This window comes from Onychostoma macrolepis, chromosome 22 (assembly GCF_012432095.1).
Source record: "Onychostoma macrolepis isolate SWU-2019 chromosome 22, ASM1243209v1, whole genome shotgun sequence".
NCBI classification, from domain to species: domain Eukaryota; kingdom Metazoa; phylum Chordata; class Actinopteri; order Cypriniformes; family Cyprinidae; genus Onychostoma; species Onychostoma macrolepis.
Window position 1 is genome coordinate 29,966,684 of NC_081176.1, and position 24,922 is coordinate 29,991,605.

The 24,922-nt window shown below is 37.5% G+C and overlaps 2 protein-coding genes across 4 annotated transcripts in view; one reads left to right on the plus strand and one right to left on the minus strand.

Moving 5' to 3' along the window:
- The first annotated feature begins 390 nt into the window (after positions 1-390).
- mccc1 (methylcrotonyl-CoA carboxylase subunit) lies at positions 391-10,895 on the plus strand. The gene is made up of 19 exons (XM_058759431.1): positions 391-691; positions 1,169-1,212; positions 1,292-1,425; positions 1,517-1,612; positions 1,704-1,825; positions 3,210-3,357; positions 3,434-3,555; positions 4,018-4,129; positions 4,252-4,333; positions 5,445-5,572; positions 5,725-5,908; positions 7,615-7,724; positions 8,041-8,257; positions 8,416-8,502; positions 9,245-9,294; positions 10,014-10,151; positions 10,239-10,346; positions 10,485-10,556; positions 10,636-10,895. Exons 1-19 carry the CDS (start codon positions 636-638, stop codon positions 10,756-10,758), a joined length of 2,133 nt encoding a protein of 710 aa, XP_058615414.1. The 5' UTR covers positions 391-635; the 3' UTR covers positions 10,759-10,895.
- A 4,306-nt stretch (positions 10,896-15,201) lies between these two features.
- LOC131529634 (phospholipid-transporting ATPase IF-like) overlaps positions 15,202-24,922 on the minus strand; it is a 58,853-nt gene continuing 49,132 nt past the window's right edge. For 2 of the 3 annotated variants that reach the window (XM_058759429.1, XM_058759428.1), the window contains 2 exons: positions 21,699-21,832; positions 15,202-16,749 (listed from right to left, as the gene is read on the minus strand). In XM_058759429.1, the coding sequence (XP_058615412.1) occupies positions 21,730-21,832 (103 nt within the window). In that variant the 3' untranslated portion in view covers positions 15,202-16,749; positions 21,699-21,729. Of the gene's footprint in view, positions 16,750-21,698; positions 21,833-24,409; positions 24,538-24,922 lie in introns of those variants that run through there. The other variant, XM_058759430.1, reaches the window with a different exon arrangement.

A 24,922-nucleotide genomic window follows, 5' to 3' on the forward strand; every position in this document is an offset into this window, starting at 1 on the left:
GAGTGAACACATTCATGACAAGAACAACATTCATATTACTTATTTATACCATATAACATATACTTTTAATGGTCGCTAAATAATTACTTATTTAAAAGACGTACTTAGAGAGGATGCGATTTTGAACGGAACCTTATTATTTCTGTCGGGACGGATTTCGCGGGAAATTGCATACCGAGTGTCATATTCATAAACAGAGAAAATTAGCTCCCCTGTGAACCAAGAGGTGAGCTATTTTACTTTTAATCGCTATAGGGACAAAAGTTATATAGTATATCTGAGGTGAAGGCGCTGGTATATTTACCTCGCTGTAGTACTTCATATCCCACAATACTTGCACACATACCTCAGTCCCCGCCTTCAAGCTCTCGTTTCTGATTGGCTGCTGTCAGTACGGTAAGCGGATAGGGACAAACCGTAATGCGTTTGCTTTTCCAGCGGCTACAAGTAGCATCACTGATATTATCGTTTTAATGACATTTTACACGGAGTAATTCAACCGAGTATAAATATTTGGAAGTATTCTATCAAGTTTACGAGAATGAAGCTGTGAAACCCATGAAGTATATGAAATTAACGCGCTGTTTTCGAGCAGAGTCGTGTTATTTACACTCACATATGCTAACACAGTGACCATGGCTGCAGTGTTTCTGAAAACTCAAATCAACAGAGCCATAAAAAAACACCTGCTGTAAGTTACAAACTACTTTATTATAAAATATAAATTACAAATATAGCGTTCATCATATCTGGGGTTACAAATCAGAGCAGTTTGCACTAATATCAAGTCGAGCTGTCAGATATGACATTCAAACTTTGCTTGAAGTATCATATTTCTCTTTTAAACGAATGCATTTCATTGCACTGATATCTTTGTGAATGCTGATGTTAAGTCATGCTTTATTAGGGAAGAAAATACTGTTATTGGTAATGCATGTATATTTGGTGCATAATTAAGTTATTTGTAAATGTGTGCAATTTTGCTGTAGCTGGGTCTTTAATACATTGTTATTTAGCATCTTTTAGTTATTAATATGCATTGTGGGGTTACATTAAACGAAGAGGTCACCTCTGCATATGAATTTGCCCTTGACTCCATTCTTCAGACTGTTTACTAAACACATGAAGTAAGATCTTGTGTTCAGATCTCATGCTTTCTTGTCTGCAGGACACTGATCTGGACCAAAGGATCCATCAGACATGCATCTGTGGGTAAGAGCTGTTAATACCTAATGCTCGTTATTATTATTACTCATCATGATACTTATAGGTGTTGTTTCTCTGTTTACAGGCCGGATTGAGAAAGTCCTCATTGCTAACAGAGGAGAGATAGCATGCCGGGTAATGCGGACGGCTAAGAAGATGGGCGTTCGCTCGGTTGCGGTGTACAGCGATGCAGACAGACACTCTATGCATGTGGCCATGGTGAGAGAAAACTGTAACAAATACATACATTCTCATATTCTGATCCTAGGCAGATAATAATATAGTTATATAATTGGGTCTGTAATGCTAGGCAGATGAGGCGTATCATATCGGGCCAGCAGCATCTCAGCAGAGTTACCTGCGCATGGACAAGATCCTGGATGTCGCCAAGAAATCCTCTGCACAGGTGTGCTAATGTTAAGATGTTTTTCTTATTTTTTTTATAGCTGAATATGGAGTCTGATTTTTTTCTTGATTAAATCTTCTGTTTTGGTCAGGCGGTCCATCCTGGTTATGGATTCCTGTCAGAAAATACAGAGTTTGCTGAACTTTGCAAAGAAGAAGGCATTATCTTCATCGGCCCACCGTCATCAGCCATTCGGGACATGGGAATCAAAAGGTACAGTAATTTTAAAAAAAAAAAAAAATTGTTTGACTGTAGCAACTGCACAACAACACCGTAGAAAAGCCCTAGTAAAGAAAAAAATAAAATAAAAACGTGAGCTTAATTGTATTTAATATTAGTGCTCTCAAATGATTAATCGCATCCAAAATAAAGGTTTTTGTTTACATAATATGTTTGTGTACTGTGTATATTTATTATGTGTATATAATATAAATATACACGCATGCATGTATATATTAAGGTAAAATGTTATGTTTATTTATTAAATGTATTTATAAAGAATTTAAATATGGATGTAAATATATACATGTAAATATTTTCAAAATATACTGTATGAGTTTGTCTTTATATAATAAATATACACAGTACACATACATATATTATGCAAACAATAACTTTTGTTTTGGATGCGATTAATCGTTTGAAGATTGCACTATTTAATATGCACTTGCAATGTACTTCAGATCTTAAAAGTATATTTTGAAAAATACTGTATTTACACAAATAACAAAATAAATGCCATTTAAGTGTACTTAAAGAGAGACTGTTTCTTAACACACTAAGGTTAACTTTTAAAAAGTGCCTTTGTAATACCAAATTAAGATTTGCTTGAAAGTACATTTTAAGTAATTATTGTTTTAATAAAATTTTGTCTTGCTTTAAAGAAGTACGCTTATTTTGATGTGTTGACTAACATACTAAAGCACATCCCTTATGAAAATTAACCATGGTTTTACTACAACAACAAAAAAAAGCATGGTTACTACATTTACATATGTGGTTATACAAATGGTAATAAAAATTCCAAAAAAACTATGGTTACTACACTTTTACTGTAATAAAACCATGGTTAATTTTCATAAGGAATGTAATATTTTAATGGGCTAAAATACAAGTTACGTAATTTGATATTGAATTTAAAGTTTATATTTTAAATGTTCTAAATTGCAACTTCATTTTTACAAAGTATATTTAAGTACATGGCGTAAGTTTCAATAGAAGTTACATTTATTGTAAACTAAAATATATTTAAATATTTATCAGCATAGTCAGCAGTATTTCAAAAACAATATAATTATGAAATTACATAAAATATAGTTGCATTTAAGTAATTGCATTTAATATTAATTAACTATAATACATTTTCATTAAATTACAATTAACTTGCATTTAAATGTCCTAAAACATTACATTCAGTATATTATTTCCATAATAAGTGCTCTTCAAAAGTATGCAAAAGTGTAATTCTTACCTAGCAATGCCTTATTATCTGTATAGTGCAGTCTTTAACTTTCAGGCAAAGCTTTGTCTAGCCAACATTTAACTAAGCTTTCCTTTCTAGTTTCTAAGTTTCAATCCATCTTTGTTTTTGTTTCAGCACATCTAAACACATTATGTCAGCTGCTGGCGTGCCTATCATTGAGGGTTACCATGGAGAGGACCAATCAGATGCCAAACTTCAAAGCGAGGCCGCAAGGATCGGTTACCCTGTGATGATCAAAGCAGTTCGTGGCGGCGGCGGAAAGGTAGGTTGTGTTTGCACTAAACCATTCTATACACATACTTGAAATCACAACGCTTTATTTGCACCGGCTCGCGCAGGGAATGCGAATCGCACACTCAGAAGCAGAGTTTCACGAGCAGCTGGAATCGGCTCGCAGAGAAGCCCGCAAGTCATTCAACGACGACGTGATGCTGATCGAGAAGTTTGTTGAGAACCCAAGGTCTGTTTGGTTGATCAGGCACAGTACACACACTTTGTTTGATATATGTGACCCTGGACCCTGAATAAATAAGCTTTCCACTGATGTATGGTTTGTTAGGATCGGACGATATTTGGCCGAGATACAACTATTTGAAAATCTGGAATCTGAGGGTGCAAAAAAATCTAAATATTGAGATAATCGCCTTTAAAGTTGTCCAAATGAAGTTCTTAGCAATGCATATTACTAATCAAAAATTAATTTTTGATATATTTACAGTAGGAAATTTGCAAAATATCTTCATGGAACATGATCTTTATTTAATATCCTAATGATTTTTGGCATAAAAGAAAAATCTATAATTTTGACCCATACAATGTATTTTTGGCTATTGCTACAAATATACCCCAGTGACTTAAGACTGGTTTTGTGCTCCAGGGTCACATATATGATGGAATACATGAGTGTTTGTTGTTGCATTAGACACGTTGAGGTGCAGGTGTTTGGTGACCAGTACGGCGATGCGGTGTATCTGTTCGAGAGAGACTGTAGCGTACAGAGACGACACCAGAAGATCATCGAGGAGGCTCCAGGGGTAAATATGACACCGCTTCTGTCATTCTGCATCTTCTGCATTCTGGGGAAGTCTGTGATATATGCTTGTGTTAATGAAACTGACCTGGCTTGATTTGTGTGTGTGTGTGTGTGTGACTACAGCCGGGCATCAGTCCTGAGGTCAGGAGGAAACTCGGAGAGGCCGCGGTGCGAGCAGCTAAAGCAGTCAACTATGTAGGAGCAGGTGATGATAATGCCATGTGACGTCAGCAAAGACGCATTAAAGGGATAATTCACCCAACAATGAAAATTCTGTCATTAATTACTCACCCTCATGTCGTTCCAAACCTGTAAGACCTTCGTTCATCTTCAGAACACAAGTTAAGATATTTTGGATGAAATCCGAGAGCTCTCTGACCCTCGATAGACAGCAAGTGTCGTCACACGATCAAGGTCCAGAAAACGTAGCAAGGACATCGTTAAAATAATCCATGTGACGTCAGTGGTTCAACTGTAATTTTTACGAAGCTACGAGAATACATTTTGTGCGCAAAGAAAACTAAAATAACGACTTTATTCAACAATTCGTCTCCTACAGCACCATTTTGGAGAATATTACATATGTAAACAAGGTATGCAACATATCTACGCGGATACACGGTTTACGTTGTTTACGTTTTGATCTGAATGTACTACGCTACGCTACGTTTCTGGACATTGATCGTGTCAATTACATTGGTGTCTATGGAGGGTCAGAGAGCTCTCAGATTCCATAAAAATATCTTAATTTGTGTTCCGTGTTTTAATAGATAATATATATTGATTTGATAATTACTTGTTAATATCGTTTAATATTATTAATTAATTTAATAAAATATAATTATTTAAAGGAAAAAACACATCTTCCATCTTTATTTGACCCTCTAACTCTAGCTCTCTCTATTCTAATTCTATTCTTAAAAAAATAAATAACACTAACTTTTCTAATGTTTTTGTGGTCTATCTGTTTGTTTTCTTTTTATTATACAATTAACAAAAGCAAAAAAGGCATCTAACACTAGCTTGCTCCATTCTTTTTCTATTATGTTTTCTTTTTATTTATTATATAATTTAAAAAAAACTAAAAAACCTTGCTATGTGGTCTGGGTTAAGCTAACTGAGACTTGTTATAGCACTTGTATATCATTGCTCTTTTGATGATTTTGATTGCTTCCATTGTCCTCATTTGTAAGTCGCTTTGGATAAAAGCGTCTGCTAAATGTAAATGTATTCACTATTAAGACGTGAAACATTCAATATAGGTTTGTAACCTGGCAGAAGTTTTAATTTCTGACTGAACGATTCTTTTCTAACAGGCACTGTGGAGTTCATAATGGACGAGCAGCACAACTTCTACTTCATGGAGATGAACACGCGTCTGCAGGTGGAGCATCCCGTCTCAGAGATGATCACGGGAACAGACCTGGTGGAGTGGCAACTGCGCGTAAGATCAAGCTCATGGACTTAGAAACTACTGACAATATTCACATATTTCCTAAGTAATACAGTGGCAGATTCGTCCACAAGGGGTCACAATCACACCTTTCTCTATACTCAATCAGTATTTTAATCAGACCTGGTGTTTTCGTTCATCAGGTGGCAGCGGGGGAGAAGTTGCCCCTCTCTCAGGAGCAGATCATGTTAAGGGGTCATTCTTTTGAAGCCAGAATATACGCTGAAGATCCCAATAACAACTTCCTTCCCGGAGCGGGGCCGCTGCTACACCTGTCCACGCCGCAGGGGGATCAGTGCACACGCATCGAGACGGGCGTTCGAGAAGGTACTCTACATTTAATCTCAAGTGACTTGTGAATTTGCCATTTACAGGTGAAAAAATAAAAGGTTTGAGGAGGTTTACAACAACAACAACAAAAAAAATGTAATGTTTTTCGTTTACATGACAGTGGAGTTTTGGGGGCCTCAGAACACAAACATTTGAAAGTTTTTGAAAATTATACAATTATCGTCTCTGTATAAACTACAGAAAAATGTGAATTTGAAAAACGGTGACGATATGCGCATGTGGATTTCTTTACCAAGTAAATCGCCAAATACTGGCATTGCATGCATAATACAGCGTTTTAAGTTGTTTTTACAGATCCATGTGAACGCGGATCATTTTTTCTTTTCACATTCAAATATTAGAACCATTTTGTTGCTGTATTTGTATTATGTTAATTAAATTTTGGGAGGTATATATAGTATGTGTGTTTTGTCATAATGTAGATTTTCTCAATGGCCTACAAATCTTTATCCAAATATTTGTTTATTTTCATTCTGTTATTTATTTCCTTTTCATTTTCAATTGAAATATGGTCTGGTTATGTCCCCTGAGCGGTCTTGTGAAATTCACCCTTAGAAGTTTGCATGAAACAAAAATTCACATTAGGTCTTATTTAGAGCCTGACTGATATGAGTTTTTGGGGACCGATACCGATATTAGGGAGTAAAAAAGTCTGATATAGATATATCGGCCGATATTCTTTGTGTATTTTATAGTACAGTACCAGTCAAAAGTTTGGACACACTTCCATTCATATGTCTAAAGTTTTGACTGGTACTGTATATAGAATTCATTTTATACATAAACAATATACATAAACGCATGACAAATTCTGCGAAATTCCATGTTATACACTAAATTCCTTTTTTTTCTGGATTCAATCCATGAAGTCATCGGGCCCTATTAATGTAGCAAATGGGTTTGATAAGCTCATTGTGAGAGTAAAAGATGTGGTCATTGTTTATTAACTTTACTGAAAGTTATGTATTTCACAAACTAGTTAACATCTTACCGTTAAGACAGCGCTTGACTCGACGCTGCCTGAACAAGAGACCTCCTTTCTGAAGTGAAAGAGTTGGCTGGTGTCACTCAGGGTTGCCAGGTTTTCGCAAAAAAACCCGCCCAATTGCTCCTCAAAACTAGCCCAGTCACATTCTGGGGGGTAAAAATAATTTTTTTTTCATGGGTTTCCCTGGTACAATTCGTATTCAAGGGGCTATATATCACGTTACTGGGGTCGCTACAACCCACGGCAACATTGTTAAAGTAGCCCAGTACCGCAGGAAACGAACAGACTTGGCAACACTGCTGTCACTACAGTGACCTACAGTAGCAAACAATGGAGCGCACTCTGTTGGACAAACTAAGTAATTTACAGCATTTACAAGCATTTTATCCGTGTTATATGTTCTGTAAGAATAATTCATATCGGTGGCATATACGACGATGCAGATATATCTGGGACAAGCTCATATTGGCTGATAAAATCGGCAAAACACATGGATTTACGTCACAACAAACCATAAAACATCTGTGGCATTGCAGCCTTAAAGTCTGAAGGAAAAATACATAATTATTATGAAAAAACAATTGTGTGTAGTGGAGAATAAGTAGTGTGTCGTTTACATAAATGCATTTATAAGTTAATTACTTTTATTGATGATTGGTTGCTAACTGCTGTATGTCTGTTGAACATATGTAAGGTGATGAAGTGTCTGCTCATTATGATCCAATGATCGCTAAACTGGTGGTTTGGGGGGAAGATCGCTCAGCCGCTCTGAAGAGACTCAGATACTGCCTTCGACAATACAACGTAAGCACACATTCTCATTTTTACAGTTGCGTTAGCTACATTTTGCTGACGAAAGGCCCGTTTGTCCATCCGATATTTCCTACTGACACACTACAGCAAAAGATAGAAATAACTGACTTGACACCATTTTTAGCTGCTGAAAATACTAGTGTTCTAATCATTTTGGCCACCGCTGTGTAACATCTTGACCCATAAACTTCCAAAACATTTAAAAACAACACTACTGCATAATTTACTTAACCTGTACAACTGAATCAGAATTTGACTTCCTTCAGTATTCTTAATATTATTAACATTGTGTATGTGTATTTCACAGATTGTGGGTCTCAACACCAACATCGACTTCTTGCTCAGTCTTTCGGGGCATCCAGAGTTCGAGGCAGGAAACGTTCACACCAGCTTCATCCCGCAGCACTATGATCAGCTGTTCCCAGCAGCTCAGAGGCCATCCGGTGCACTGCTCTGTCAGGCCGCTCTGGGTCTGCTGCTCCGCGAAAAACAGCACACAGAGATATACAGAAACCAAACCAGTGGTGAGAATGCATCGTTTGTAGTTTTTAAGATCATTAGAAACTAATTCAAGTGTGTCCAAAATTTAGTCTGCTGGGTTTTGGTGTTCATTGATGGTACAGTGTGTGTGTTTTGGCACATGAAGCTTGTTTGAGATGTTAACCTAAGCTTCCTGTTGCAGACATGTTCTCTCCGTTTGCCTCCAGTAACGGGAGACGAGTCAATGTCCTGCACTGCAGGAACCTGACACTGCAGCTCGGGGACGACAGTAAGTGTTCATGCTCTGAAGCAGTGACTGATACACTCCTGTCAACATGATTTGACTCTGAATGATCGCTTTAGAAGAAGAGCTACACACGACAAATCATTTCTCTCTACAATTTTAAATATTGTTATAATAATTATATAAATATTATGTACATTTTCATATCTGTGAGAATAATTAGTGCATATTGCACCCTTATTATTTAGAGATTTCTTTTCTGACTTTATAAAATTGCTTTTACTTATTCGAGATTTCTTCAGTGCTTTAGTATTCAGATAAGCGTCACATATTTTGTTGATGTCAGGGGTCAAGCTCTTGCAGATTAATCATGATTAAGTTTCTGCAGTTGCTTTGATCAGATTCTTGACTAATAGTTCCAGAGGGTCAATTTACATGAATATTATTATGAATGCATGAATGATCAGTGTGCTTATTAATGGATGGCTCACTTGATTCTTCTACATGTCAAGACTATCAGATTATTCTCTTGAAATAGAAACGTCTGCATTATATATGAGCACTGAAGAGATACCATTGATCATAATTCAGGATTTCAGCATAACAAGTCTTAAATAGAATCTGCACAGCAAGATCTGTGTGGATGAGCCAATCTCACCAAGAAGTGTCTTCAAATATAGTAAACTATATTTCACTTAAAGAAAACATTTTTTTTAGCACCATTATGATGTGTTGCTTTCTGACAATGTTATTATTTAATAAGTAATAAATATTATTTATTTTGCAGAAGTGGCATTATCTATTACTTACAATCCAGAAGGGACATACAGTATGGAGGTAAATTCTGTCTTAGACTGTAAAATGTTATATGCACACCATATATATATATATATATATATATATATATATATATAAATACAATTTATAAACTAATCAAATGTATAAAAACACTGCATATTCTTCATTGTGTAAATTAACTGTATATTTCTTATTAAAGTTACAAAAGTGAGTTCGTCAAGAGCAGTGAGAGATTTTCTCTCTTTTGTTGTTTGATTAACATGAATGGCAGGCAGCAGGAATATTAGACTGCTGTCACTTTAAGAGCTGCCTGGATCCAATACACTGTTACAGCGATTTATTTTACCTTAAGACATAAATTACTGTTTACAAGAATACTCGCAAAGATTGGCATTTTGACACACACAAGTGTGTGTATTTAACCGTTCAAGGCCTATAAAGCGGTAAAAATAACCGTCTTCTCTTGCGCGTGTGCATATAGCAAAATGAATTCTCTTTCGCTGCTGATTGCGTTTCAACAGCTTAAAATCACTTGTTTTTAAACCACAATGCTTTAAATACTCATGCAAACGATACGTTTTCATGGCCAAGCAGCACAGCAACATCACGTGAGCATGTAACCACAATAGAGACGATAGTCTAATGGAGGTTAATCGTGTCTACCGGTATATCGCCCACCCCTATTTCACATAGTCTTAAGTTAAGTGTCATCATGTACTAAACATGACTTTTCACACGTCTTCATTTGTGGTTGTTAGACTGGAGGTCAGGTGTTTCATGTATCAGGAGAGTTGCAGGTGGAGGGAGACGTGACCTACCTGTGGTGCTCCGTCAATGGAGTGCTGTCCCGACCCAAACTAGTCATTCTGGACAACACCGTACACATCTTTTCTATGGTGGGTTTCTTTCACCCTTATATTAAACTTCGCCATCAAGTCAAGACTATTGATGATCTTTTGTGTTTTGTTTTTGCTCTTGTTTAGGAGGGAAGTGCCCAGGTGGATGTACCTGTGCCCAAGTTCCTGGCTGGCGTTAGTGGCTCCAGTGCACAGGGTGGCACTGTTGCACCCATGACAGGCACTATCGAGAAGGTATTTAAGGCATCTGAGACCAGAATAATGCATCCCAAATCAAACTATTGAAAGTCACATTTACATTTTAAAATGGGTTCCATGTAGATTAATTAACCAAACAGCAACTTCTGGAACTTGCCTTTGCTTTGATTCTAGGTCTTAGTCAAGGCTGGAGACTCGGTCCAGAAAGGAGATCCTTTAATGGTGATGATTGCCATGAAAATGGAGGTGAGGCTCTGTCACTTTCTCATTAAGTGAACTTTATAGTCCATATTATAACTGATCGGGTCCTTCTCTTTCTGGGCAGCATACAATCCGTGCACCCAAAGCAGGAGTCATCAAGAAGGTGTTCTTCAAAGAGGGCTCACAGGCTAACCGTCACGCAGCTCTGGTACAGATGGAGGAAGAGGAAGGAGCTGGTGAAGAGTAAACCTAGTGACATCACACACAGATGACTGGAAATCCTGAACCTGGATAAGTTGCTGCTCAATACAACGATCTTGACGAAGCACTACAAATTAGTTTGGATCTATTGAGATTTAACAAGTAAACTAGAAACTTTAAGGACACAGATATCTTGTCACCTTTAACTTTGTTTGTGAGGAATTCAGTCCTCAATAACTTGGTGTTTCTGTGGTTCTGGTCTCCTGGTTCTTTTGTACCATGATAGTCATGGTCAATTTCTGGGTGGATGAAGATCAACGGATGGATGACTGTGGAATGGCTTGCCATCTCCCTATAAAGTATATGCATTTCAAGAAAATTAAAAAAAATAAAAAAAAATGCCTGTCCCATACCTATAAAAGAAAACTCCTATGAAGCATTGCTTAATACAGTAATGTTATTTGTGGTGGATAAGGTGCCTTGTTGTTAGTTTGATTACTAAAGGAAACCTTTAGAATCTGTGAACTTTTTAACATTAATCATTAAAGTTTTTTTTTTGTTACGCATAATCTTAAGTTTATTTGTTTTTTTTCACCTTTGTGTTCTGACCAATAAGGTAAAAATAATTTACAAAATTAAGTCACTGTTCACAGCCTGTGTAACGGTTGTAAAAGTCTGCTGCATTAATTCAGATTAAACCATTCTAAATTTGATTTACGATCATCTCTCAAATATGCGTGTGTGTGATTCATAGAATGAACATACGCACAGAAAACACATGTACGCCTCTCTTTCAGATGTGAAATCTATGAATCGCAAATGATTTGCGCAACTGAATGGTTTCAGCTCTCTGCCTTGTAAACGACTCAATGTCATTAACATATAAAAGATAACCAACCAGTCATCATCCAAATTCTTTAATTTAGAACAGCTTACATTTCCAAAAACCTGCAGTACTCCGACGAGAAAAAGTACGTACGTCTGCTAAAGACCCTGACGTTCCTCTAAGCACTTTTCCACGTCAAAGCCAGTTTTAAGCGTACGCACATTCAATAAATGAGGCCCTAGGACTGATGCTCCAGCTGTTCATACTCTATAAATTTTAGAATTAAACAACGTTGTTAGTACTGTACCCACAAGATTTAATTCCACGCACATTTATCAGGCTAAAACTGAAGTGATTCTGGAAGCAAAACAATCTTTCCAAAACTGATTTGCCACAAGCTCTAAGGTAGTTCTGTGATGATAAATGCTATTCTTACAGTATTTATAAAATAAGGTATTGGTATTTCTTTCAGTAAAGAATGAAGCTGCCCCGAAGACTTCAGTAGAGCTTTTCACATTGCGTTTAACCCTGTCAAATGGTGACAGAAAACATGAATGTTTCAGATTCAGTTTTTGAAACAAATCCCCAGCAAATCTCGATTTATCAAGTTACAATTTTAAGTGACTAAGGCGAATTGAAACTCCAATGGCAGCTCGCAAATGTGGTGGTGGGTAGGGTGCACAGGGATTTGTTTACACATTTTTGAAACAAATCCCCAGTGAGTAGCGACAAAAGCAAAGCCAAAGCTCCAGGATCAGATTGTGAATGAGGCTGTAAGGTGCGAGGCTGTGGTAGGTGGGTCCAAACTTTGTAGCGTTCCCAACCCTGGTCCTGGAGGCACCCCAACATTGCACATTTTGCATGTCTCCTTTCTCTGACATGCCAATTTCAGTTCTTGAAGTCACTATTAATGAGCTGATGACTTGAATCAGGTGTGTTTAATTAAGGAGACATGCTAAACATGCAGTGTTGGGGTGCCTCCAGGACCAGGGTTGGGAACCACTGGCCTAGGCGTTTGTCCCCCACGACCCCAGAATGCCATTTCAACTGAGTGGGGAATACAGAATCCTGGAATGCGATTTCTACCGATCTTTAGATAAAATAGTTTTTAAGATCAGGAGAAACAAATTCAAGTGCGTCCAAATTTAGTCTGCTGGGTTTTGGTGTTCATTGATGGTACAGTGTGTGTGTTTTGGCACATGAAGCTTGTTTGAGATGTTAACCTAAGCTTCCTGTTGCAGACATGTTCTCTCTGTTTGCCTCCAGTAACGGGAGACAAGTCAATGTCCTGCACTGCAGGAACCTGACACTGCAGCTCAGGAACGACAGTAAGCGTTCATGCTCTAATAAACACACAAATATAATTTAGTTATTATATAAGTACTTCAGTAACGTATACATGACATTATAGCTTTGATAACTTTTATCACTTTAAAATCCATTGACTAACTACTGTTGTAATGGAACACAGGACGCGTGCTTCATCTTCATGATCACCAGATGGCACTAAAGTGAACCATGCACAAAAGCTTCAGATAATGAGCCAAAGTGTCAATAAGTTCATGTATCGAAAGCCTCATTTCTTCATTTTGCAAAAGGAATAATTAGAAAATTGCCAAATTGTGAATTGCTCCTTATATTTATGTAATGTGCTCGTTTTTTCCCTCCTCCACAAAACCTAAAATCTCATTCGAGTTTGCATGAAATAACCCTTTAAATTGCTTTTACATTTTCAAGATTTATTCAGTGCTTTAGCAATTTATTCAAATAAATTAGATTTTGTAGAGGTCAGGGGTCATTAGAGTCCTGTAATAATTGCTTTGATCAGACTCTTTTGACTATAAAAGTTCAACATGAGTATTATTATGAATGCATATTCTCATTAACAGATGGCTCAAACAGTCATTCTTCAACATATGAAAACTACAAGATCATTCTCTTGAAATAGAAACAGTTCATCTGCATTATATATGAGCACTAATGAGCAGCGATTGATCATCGTGAAGAAGGACGTCAGCATAACAATCCTTAAATAGATTTTACACAGCATGGCCTGTGGAGTGCATGAGCGAATCTCACGAATAAATGTCACCCAGAGGAGATGCAGCATTATATTATTGCTTTTGCTGAAGCGGCTTTATCTGTTACATTCAATGCAAATGATTTATGAAGTATATTTTTACATTTGGATCAAAAAGTTCACACTATGTTCAGGAATCATGCACTGAATGTCTCTGGAGCATGTTTGCAGTTAGACTGGAGGTCAGATGGAGGGAGACGTAATCTACCTGTGGTGCTCCGTCAATGGAGTGCTGTAGAAACTTGTCATTATGGACAACACCGTACACATCTGTTCTGGTGGTCTTTGTTCTTTCTTCAGCATTTGTGTCTCTGGAAGTGTGCAGGTGGACGTACCTGTGCTCAAATTCCTAGCTGGCGTCTCCAGTGCACAGGGTGGCGCTGTTGCACCCATGACAGGCACTATTGAAAAGGTAATTCAGGCTCAATTCCTGTACCTAAAGTATGCAAGAACTGGACCAGCGCATCCTAAATCATAGGTCAGTGTTGGTTAGTTGGCAAGACCCAACCCTAAAGTACACTGGACACAAATTTAATGACATGGTAGTGTTCTTATGTTGTCATACTGTTCAAGTGTACATGTAAGTACTTATTATGCAAAGTGTTTTATTATATATGAGAACAGTCAGATGGTTCAGGGCCAGTTTAAAACTGCTAACTTATCAGAAATTGATTGGAAAGTCACTACTCGTTACAAGATCTTAAGAAAGCACTACTTAGTTTGGAGCTTTCCGACTCAAAATTCTTCTTGTTTTGCAGTTTATGTTTCCTCTGAAATTAAAGTTAGAAACTTTCTTGTTTATCTGAGTAAATGGCTCGTTTCCATATTGAGTTTGTATTTGCTGTCACCTGTAACATTCAGTCCCTGTGGTTATTTTGTACCCTGTCGTCATTGGTTGGAAGATAAAGATGGGTTTGTTGGCGCCATTTTCCTGGATGCCCACCATCTGAAATGCTTGGATGGTTTTCCGGGTTAACCGCTGGATGACTGTGGACTGAAACGACTCTTCCATTAAACAAATTTGCAAGTATTTGCATTTCAACAAAACCAAACCACTGAAGTATACAGAGAAAACTGTAATCACTTCATGCTTGCTGTACAAGTCTGTTTAAAGAGTTGTTGCAAACATTTGTGCTGCCAAAGTCACACTTGAGGAAGAAAATAAATAAATAAAATACTTTTGAAAAACTGCTTAGCACAGTGAATCTTATGGTGTGTACACACCAAAAACGAATTTAATTATTTGCAAGTCAATGCAAAAACGTGAATAGGTGCGAAAGTTGAAAAAAAATGTTGTGTAAGCCAATCAGAGAATAGCTTATTCACAAGTCCAGTTTTGACTCAGAAAATGGAGGAGAGCATGTGCAATGTTTTTATTCATGCGAGTGACGAGAAAAAGCGATAGCACGATGAGAATATTTGCTACGTTTTTGGTGCGCACACACTTTTATATAATATATATATATTTTTTTTAATAGAATATATCACATACACACAAACCATTGGTTTATAAAAGTAAGTCTACTGCATTGTAAAACTGTACAAAAATTTAAATGTGGAACACTAATAATCATAAAACACTGGATTTTATAAAGGTATTTATTCTGTAAATAGAACTTTCATAAACATCGGCAATTAAACATATTCACTGTAAGGAGAGTACAATTAGAAGAACATATGTGTACACAAAAAAGATGAAACTGCAACATGGATGACTGACATCACAGCTAGATCAGGTATTTCCAGTCTAGATTGAGTCTTATTGCTAATGTCTCTGAGTAACAAGTGGCATACTGCATTGCTATATAATCCAAGAAAATACATTATAAAGCAAAACACTTCCGCCGTGTGATTTCAACACAAGATCTGAAATAGTAATGATCAGCTGTCAGGAGTCATTTTAGGTTTGAACATTGACATGAAAAAAGTGATATACAAATAAAGACTAGAGAGAAGAAGTACCAAAATAGAGTAATTCACAATTCAAAATGTAACCATACTCCATCATAAAATCTGACTGCCAACTGCCACCCGGGTCACGGCACCAGATTTCAACCGATACCTGTGAGATCCAGGGTGTCATGGCCTTTGCAGCAAAAATAAAGACAAATCCCAAGACTATACTCCTCAAATCGGGAGCATTTAGGTCCAGTTGACTTAGGCCTCTGTTACAGGGTTATTGAGACAGATTGACCCAAGTGCAGCATGCAGTCTGATATCATAAACTTCAATATAGTTGATATAAGCAAGTTTAAAACGGTTGTCTCAATGCTCTGGCTTTACAATAACCCACGGCCCATGTAGGATGAATTTTATTCCTTTTCCTCTGACTATGCCCTCCTACGCGATTAAATACACACATGCATACACACGCAAACAAAAAAAAAAAAAAAAGGAGGAAAAAAAAAATCATACAGCTTTGACGAGTGGTTAGCAACACAAGCAGAAAAACAAGGAACACGGCAACAATGAAAAATTAACCGGTGACAATGGTTAGAGATGACAACATAGCATGTGCGAGACATAACGAAAAATAATATGCAGGCACATGACTGATGGAGGTTAAAGTGATAGAGTTCAAGGATGATATGTGAGTTTTCCTTCAAGAACTCCATCGCGACATTCTTGCATCATGATAGTCTGTACGAACCACAACTCAGGCTGGGTGTACAGGTAGGCATCTTAGGGTAGGAGGCTACAGGTTTGTGAGCTAGCGCTACACGGCGCCCACATTTAATACCTTGAAAATCAGGCAATTAAAAGAGGGAATTATGGCTTCAAACAGACCCCCTCGTTTTCCTCAGGAAAGACGGTGGCCCTTCTCGTACAGTTCCGTGGGTTTACTAGCAGCGGAAACTCAAGACACACAAATCCTTTGGTTTTTGCAGGAGCAACTGCCTGTCCCTTGTTGTTGCTGATCACATATTATGTGATACTCAAGAGCTTTTAAAGTGTGATAGTCTGGCTGGTGACTGGACAAGGGCATGGGACGGGGTAAAAGGGCAGGCGTCTCCAGACTCTACGAGCCGATCCTTTTTGGGCTGGTGCATTAACAATGAGAGACCTCCATGGGTGAGAGCGTCAGGATGCTCCGGTCGTTGGAGAAGAAGGTGTCCGAGTCGCTCCAAGATCTGGAAGGATCAAGGAAAGTGCGAACAGTGAGGGGGACAGTGTGGACAGTTTGGAGATCTCAATTCAAAGCTATATAGGCGCAGAGCGGGACGCTCATGACCAATGCATGACCTGAATACTAGGGATGCACAATGTTTCAGTTTTTACTGCTATCATTTTGATAAATATCAAGCTATTTTTCCCCAATTCAAACAGGTTATAAAAGTAATAAATTGTTATTTTATTTAGATTTTTTTTTTTTATTTGAGTATATATAGTGTAAAACAACTGTTATGTAAATCATTAACTGGTATTATGACTATATCCATGCATCAACCATTAAGAAACATGACGAATTGGTCAACGACTAATTGTGAACATTTGTTTTGCAGATAAAAGTTTGAATTTATGAAAAATAAATAACTATTGGCCATTAAGTCTTACTATATTTGATAAAATATCCTTAAAGGGATAGTCCACCTAGAAATGAAAATTCTGTCATTAATTACTCCACGCTCATGTCATTCCAAACCCATGTGACTTTCGTTCATCTTCGAAACACACATAATTATGTTTTATTAAAGAATTCGCTCCTTCCATTCAAAGTCCTTTACACCAAAAAGTTCAAGAACACTGCATAAAAAGTAACTGACCAAGAGACGCATCAAATATGGTAAACAGAAGCTTAAACACGCTTGCTTAATTAGCGAGAATCAATGAGTTCTTGTTTTTTTCTCGTAGATGACAAGCACGGTTAAGCTCCTTTTGTAGCGTCAAAGTTTTGTTCTTTTAGATGGAAAGAAAAATCTTTTGGTCTTTTAAATGGAAGGAAAAATCTCTGCAGTTTGAATATCTTCATTTGTGTTTTGAAGATGAATAATAGGGTTTAGGGTTTGGAAAGACATGAATTACGAGTGTGAATAACTGATAACAGTTTACATTTTTGGCTGAACTATCCCTTTAATGGGCCTTAATGACACCGTCCTCTTCGTTTTGTGGCTTTAATTGGTTATTGACTAAGTTATTTGTATTTTGCCAAACATATAGTATCAAATACCGGTTAAAGAATATAAACATGAATTTCAAATGGACACCTCGTGTAACTCAATCCCTCACTGAGGAATGTCTAATTTTAGCTCTTGATTTCCATCTTGTTAAGTTCCATAATGTAAAATGTATTGCGACTGGTTATTAATTACTGGGTTACCAGAGTGTATTCCCCCAAAGTCCAGAAATTTTTTTTATTATTATTATTATAATTTTTTTTTACAAGAGTGTTCATTTATCCCTTCTTACAAATCTCTCTTTAATTAATGAACTCTTTGTGCATGAAGATCAGCAAGCAACAGTCAGAGTCACAGCCAATGGAGAAATGGATGAGTTGCATGTTAGTACAAGATGGGTTAATGTGGATGGTTAAAAGACAATAAACAAATATAAAAACAACATGCTTCCACAGCCTCAACATTCAAATAGACTACATTCTTATGAAAGTATTAGCCTTTTCCTAGCCAGAATACGTTGGGTATGGTACCTATATATGAAAAAGATCATTTACAGTATATGAGTAAATATACAATGTAAATCTATTGTTTGTAGAAAAATATGTGTATATAGGTTCACTATAAAATTTATATTATATTTGTAAATAGAGTGGAATTAAGCAGCCCTTGAGGATCGGAGCCGTTCCAAAGCTGTAGTCCTCAAATGCCAGACCTGCTACTCTTGAACACCAGAGGGCATTGCCTTTATCCAATGGACTAATCCCTCTGAAGCACAGCCATATTATAAATAGATCCATGCTATATAAGATAAAGAATACATTGACAGCTACAGTAATGCGATTATCTTTGGATAGAAAGGACTGGTAGAGGGCAAATGTAAATGTACCATCGTCATGTTTTGCAGATGAAGACAACCGTTTTAAGACCTTGAGGAGGTAAAAAGTTGAAATCAGAACGTGTATTTGCATTTATATAGTTAAGTGTATGTATATGCGGCTTACTGGCTTCATACCATAGTAACAATCTCCTTTATTATCTAAAGCAGTGGTTCTCAACTGGTTTTGCTTTAGGACCCATAAAGTGTGTTGACCCAGTGCACCAAGAACCAAAATCATCCCCAAGTACATTAAACAATGAGAAAGGTGAAAAACACTAATAAACTGCTTGTTTTTGAGGATGTGGGTATGTTGGCATCTGCCTAATTTAACTTCATTCTACCAAGCAGATGATTTTGTGCCAGACCAATGTTAAGTGTGATGGGGCGCACAGACTTTGACATCAACAACAAAAGATGTATATATGTTTTTTTAGGGGCCATAGAAAAAAAAAAGTTATGAAATTTGGCACTGATAGAGGGCAGTCTCAACATATATCATAAACATGCGATGGTTAAAGCTAACTTTTGAACCGTTAAGTTTAGAGGCAAAATTATTTTAGCCTCTTATTCATTGGCTCATGTTGACGTCAACATTAAAATTTCTAAAGGCCAAGATTTTTCAATTTTGAATTATTCAAAAAACCTACTTTTTCGAACTCATCCTAGTCTGTTTTGATTTCCACCAAAATTGGCTTAGATCATGCCAGCAAAAAGTTATTAACAGCTTTTTGATTTAATTAAATCGTTCTCAAATAACATGAGCACAAATTTGACGAAGATCACACCAAATTGGACATGAGGCTATATCTGCATGTCATTTTGGCATATTCAAATAAATCTTGGTACATGTCATCATAAGCTGACATGAGGCTACATGCAGTGTGTTTTGGCATAACACCACCTTCTGGTCAGGAGACATGAAAAATGCTTATTTTTTATTTATTTTTTAAAATGAGCGCATTAGTGTATCGTCACAAAACTTTGTATGTGTCATCAGGACCAAAATATCAGAACAGCGCCACCTTCTGTTCAAAATTTGGTGAAAAAATGTTAATAGCTTTTGATTAATTTTGCATGAAAATGGTCTTGATATCTTTCTTGGATCATCCCAAGAACATCGATACCATTTATGCCATATTCGGACATACTTGCAATCTGTCAATATGAATTTCTTTGAAAACCTACTTTTTCTAACTCATCCTAAACTTTTGGCCTGATTTTTACTGAAACTGACTTCCGTCCATGCCGGCAAAAAGTTATCAAAAGCTTTTCGATACACCAAATAGTTCTCGAATAATGCATACATGATTGTTAGCATGATGCCAAGCTGCTTCTGAGGCTACAACTTTGGCATATTGACACCTCACACTGACAACATCATAAGTAGATAACAGTGCCACCTATTGGTCAAAAGTGATAAGCAATGAAATCATATTACTAGTGACTGTATATCCTTGTATATTTTGACTAAAATAATTAAAAAATGTCTAACTACTCACTGTTGTAGTCATTGTTCCTTCATTGTGCTTGGCTCCTTTGCTGCTTGCAGCTATATTTTAATATTATTATTACTTTTATTATGATAAATGTTTGGCATTTAACGCATCACGACTGCATAGGGAATTGGTAGGAAGCAAAGTGGGAGAGAAAGTGAGATGTGGATTATGAACTTAGTTTGCCTACATGTAGGAATGCTGCTCACAAATCCATTGGCTGTAATATAGGATCAGGATATGAGGATCTTTTGACCCTCTTTTTTTAATTTAAACATAGAAATGTGACTCATTTTTGGCCCATGACCCACCAGCTGAGAACCACTGATCTAAAGACGTATGGAAGAAAAGCAGTACAGATCATTGATAAATGCAACAACATATAATTGTTTAGATGCTTCATTTGAGAGACACGAAAACGGTAAACGAACAGCGATAAAGCGTAGTAAAGTGCCTAGTAAGGAGGACGCACACACTCTCTGGCATTCGTCCACCACTTAACACACTAAATATGAAACGCTGCCGTCATGCACTTAGACAGATTGATTCGACTTCCGTAAGGCTTCAAGTTTAACGTAACAAAAAAAGATGAACAAAAACAACTGAAGAATCCTCTTGGAGACTACAGTTAGCAGTGTCTCACGCAATCACGATGTGGTCCCTTGTTGAGTTTTTCTTTGCGATAAATGAGCCAATCACAGCGGTGGTAGCTGTTGACCGTGGCTATCATTGGCCAGCCAGAGCAGAGGTCTCCTCTAGTACCCTGCGCTTCAATGGCAGTGTTCTAGCCGTTATACTGGAACAGGAATCTTATACTTAGCGAGACCAGGTCTCCGTGTACTCATCTCACCACTGCGGAGTAGTTTCGGAAGCGCCCTGCTTCCCAAAGTGCGGATACAGACAGTCAAAACGTTTACGCGAAAAGCTGAGGCTTAGGAGTGCATTACGTTCGCATGCCATCACAAACCCCTCCACGGAGAGGCGCACACGCAAGGCAAAGACTACGACGCAGATTCAAACACTTGAACAGGGATGCAACATCTCAGAACACGTAATGATAGGATGTTCCATGAATCAAGTCATATAGTCCAACATTCGACGAGCAAATACTTGCATAAATTGGTGCTACAAATGTTAGCCTTGCTAATAACTGGGTGTGATGTCTGAAAACGAGGATGACGAGACAGCTTTGACGATTATGGACTCGTATGGAGGCACAAGATCTTCAGCAGAGAACATTTATCTGCCACATAGAGATAAGACACGAAAGCGACACCAGCGCACCTTGAAAGAAGGTGAAGACGATGAAAGACGAAGACAATGGGTTGGAAGGGCAGACTCAATGTAACTTTTCAACGTTTCCTTGTATACGTACATACCTGGAGCATCCCAGGCGATGAAGCTCACTTGAACTCCTAGCTAATCTTTGTTACATTAAAGGCAAATGAATGCACCCGTTTCTGTCTTAAATTCTACATTGTAATCATTAGGGAATGCTTTGAGTGCGCTGGCGGCCCTCACTCGCCCAGGGCTCATCGTGCTCCAGCTTGTAGGAGATGTGCTTACAGCAGAGGCTAGAGAGAGAGAGGTCGCACCTGGTGGCTCGAGCGGGGTCGCAGCGGCCCATCATTCGCTCCACCAGCCGGCCCAGCCGTGAGCAGCCGTTTTCCCCCTCTGAGAAACAGCACATGGAGTCCACGCATCCGATGCCCTGGTAGGCCTCAATAAACTGGAAAAAGAAAAAGAGAGGTCAACCAGAACATGAATGAGATGAAACCAAATGGTTCCCAACAAACATATTTGCACTGATTTGATGTCCGTATTGGCAATGACTAGATGTCTTAATATTTTGTCATACTGAATACTCTTTACACATCAACTTTAAAATGCAGAATCTGTCCACAGCACTTCCACAAAAAGGGCACAAAATTGGGCTTGAAACCTGAAGGGGTTTAAAAGGAAGATGTAAACTCACAATTATGAAAAGAGTCAGAATTAGTAGCTACTACAAATAGAACTAGATTAATTAATAGTTGCAATTACCTTTTTTAATTCAGTGGCAGAAACAAGCTTATTGTGTCAAAAAAGTAATAGTACATCAATTTGTACCCGATTTGAGAAAAGGGGGTATTTAAGTAACACCAGAACAAAGCCTCAAATACGGGGCATCTGGTCATACCAATAATGAAAGTCTTGAACACTGAACTCAAATCATAAATGCAGTGCATGATTTTACACTTAAAAGATGAGAGGTCTGAGATGAGACAATGAATGACCAAAAAATGAATACATTAGAGTGATAAATGATGCCATCTCATCAGAACCACAGACATCCTTGGCCTCAACAGAAATTACAGTTCTCTTTAATTCAATACTCAATTACTAAGATGACGCTAAAACCTGCATGTTAAATTACAGCCTGAGTGCTCCAAGATGACTTTATTCAAATAAGATTCCCAATCAGATGCACTCAAAACCAACCAAAGAGGAAAAAGAGTGCATGCAGCCAGAACTGAGGAAGTCGATTCTTTGATCTCTCTCAGGCAACCTGACTAGGCATTATGCAAACTACCAATATTAACATTAAATCCCTCCGGACTCACTTCAGCATGCCTTGCAGAATTACTACACAGTCTTGAAACAAATGTGTTTGTTGACTGATGCATTAATGAGGACTTTAGGTTCATGTACACTTTGCTCTACATCTACAATAAAGGATGCTTGACAATTGTCCAAAAACTAGCATCCACAACTATAATGGCAGTCAATCTCCAACACATTCGGTGACCACAGTAATGCAGTCCATGTTTCTATGATGTTTCTTGTTAACCCGAGTTTGACTATGTGCTGGGTTAAAGATTTAGCTATCACTACATGGACCTTGGCAGTTCTGCTAATAAAAAAAATCAATATTAGCAGGAACTTTCGGAAAGATTAAATGCCGCATGACTTCAACCGTGTCCTGTAACTGTAAATAAAGAGGCAGTTCAAGCAAAACGTGCAGGTCTAATCAAAAGCAGAACCTGTGCAGTAATTGCTGGTGGCTATGACTAACCGCCAAATGACAAACGATGCTGCTGTCATTTCATCTCAGTTACAAATAAATGTGCTAGCTATTAATAAATCACATGTACCGGTTTAATATCTGTAGAGGTAGGAGAGTCACATGAATAACTGTTCATTTAATGGTGCAAATGGTTGAGTTCTGAGTCGTTAACCTGAACGGTAAACACCTGAACTAGGAAAACTGTTTTTAAACAGACCTAACAATCCAAACTTTGGTTTTCAGTAAAAGCTCTAGTTTAAAAAATTCGAGTAAATCTCCTAAAATTGTTTAGTGAGTACTACACAGTGAGTACTGGTGAGTACAGAGTACTGAATACAAGAGTCTCTCCTGAACTCATAATTGTTGACATAATAACAACATTTAGGAATCTTGGCTGTGAACCAAAGACATGGAGGCCAACAGTTGGCAATTTAGTTTGGTGTCCAAAATATATTACAATTCATTAGGGCTGCAACAACTAATCGATAAAACCGAAAAACAAAAATAAACCAGATTATTGACTTTTCAGGTCTGTGTGCTGTGCATAGAAAATATCACCAATCATTCCACTTTATAATAGTGAGTAGTACATTTCAATGGATAAACAACATCTGGAAAATAGTGGAGAACACATAATTTTAAATAATAAATAAAAATGTTAATTATGTTTGGATTTTATGTTTGGATAATCAACAGATCAACTGGTTTTTAAAATTAGTGTTAGTTTGCAGCCCAGCAAACTAGCAAATTAAGCACTCAGGAACGGAGAGAAAACCATATTTGCCTGCAGTGTGTACATGGCCTTATTACGACAAAAACATGCTATTATATTATAAACAAAGACCAGCAGCATAAAAGTTACTAACAACCATTATTGAATCACACATAACTGTCAGTAACTGTTCATTCATGATAGAAAAAGAGCAGTACGTTCAAATCAATGATTTATAAGGTTGATGAAAATACAAACAAATGTTTGTCAAATTAAATACAAACACAATTGATTATGGGAAAAAAAATAAAAAAATAAAGATGATTAAGACATGCAGACATATAAGGCACTTGAGGCGGATATTAGACCAGCAGAATCTCAAGCGAATAGATGGTCATGTAACGGACAAAGATCTCATGCCACTCAGAGCAGCCCTCGCTCCTGGTTACATCACGGGGAGAGCTAGTGTCACATGACAGGATGACTGGGTCGTGGCGGTCACATACTGTACACACACAGACGGAAGCCTGATGGGGGTAGAGTACTACCTAGGGGAAGGGTGGGGCTGCACCAGAGGTGGAGGAAAAGCAGCGATCAGTGGCCGATTGTCCTCCCCTCTGCTCCCGATTTCAGCAGTGTCATATTCTGAGCTGACTGAAACCTTATCCGCTTCCATCTGGAAGGACAAAACAGCGCGGTAAGTCTCCCAAACGGATGAAAACAGAAGAAAGGTGAACGAGCATGAAACTGCCCCATGTCCACTGCGAGAAAACACACCTTCTGAACTTGAAGGCTCTGTTCCAAAACCTAGCGAACTGCCTATGCAGACAGCATTTTAAGGCATCTTGGACACTATCCAGATGTGAAGTCTGTTGCAAAAAGCTTAAGAAACTTTTGGCCAGATTAAGGCAGCATCACTTATCTTTCGCAGAGCAAGCTAATTCTTCCAAGAAATTAAAAAACACAAATTATATATATATATATATATATATATACACACACACACATACACATATATACATATAATTTTGTATTATTTTAATATAGTGTTATACAAAATT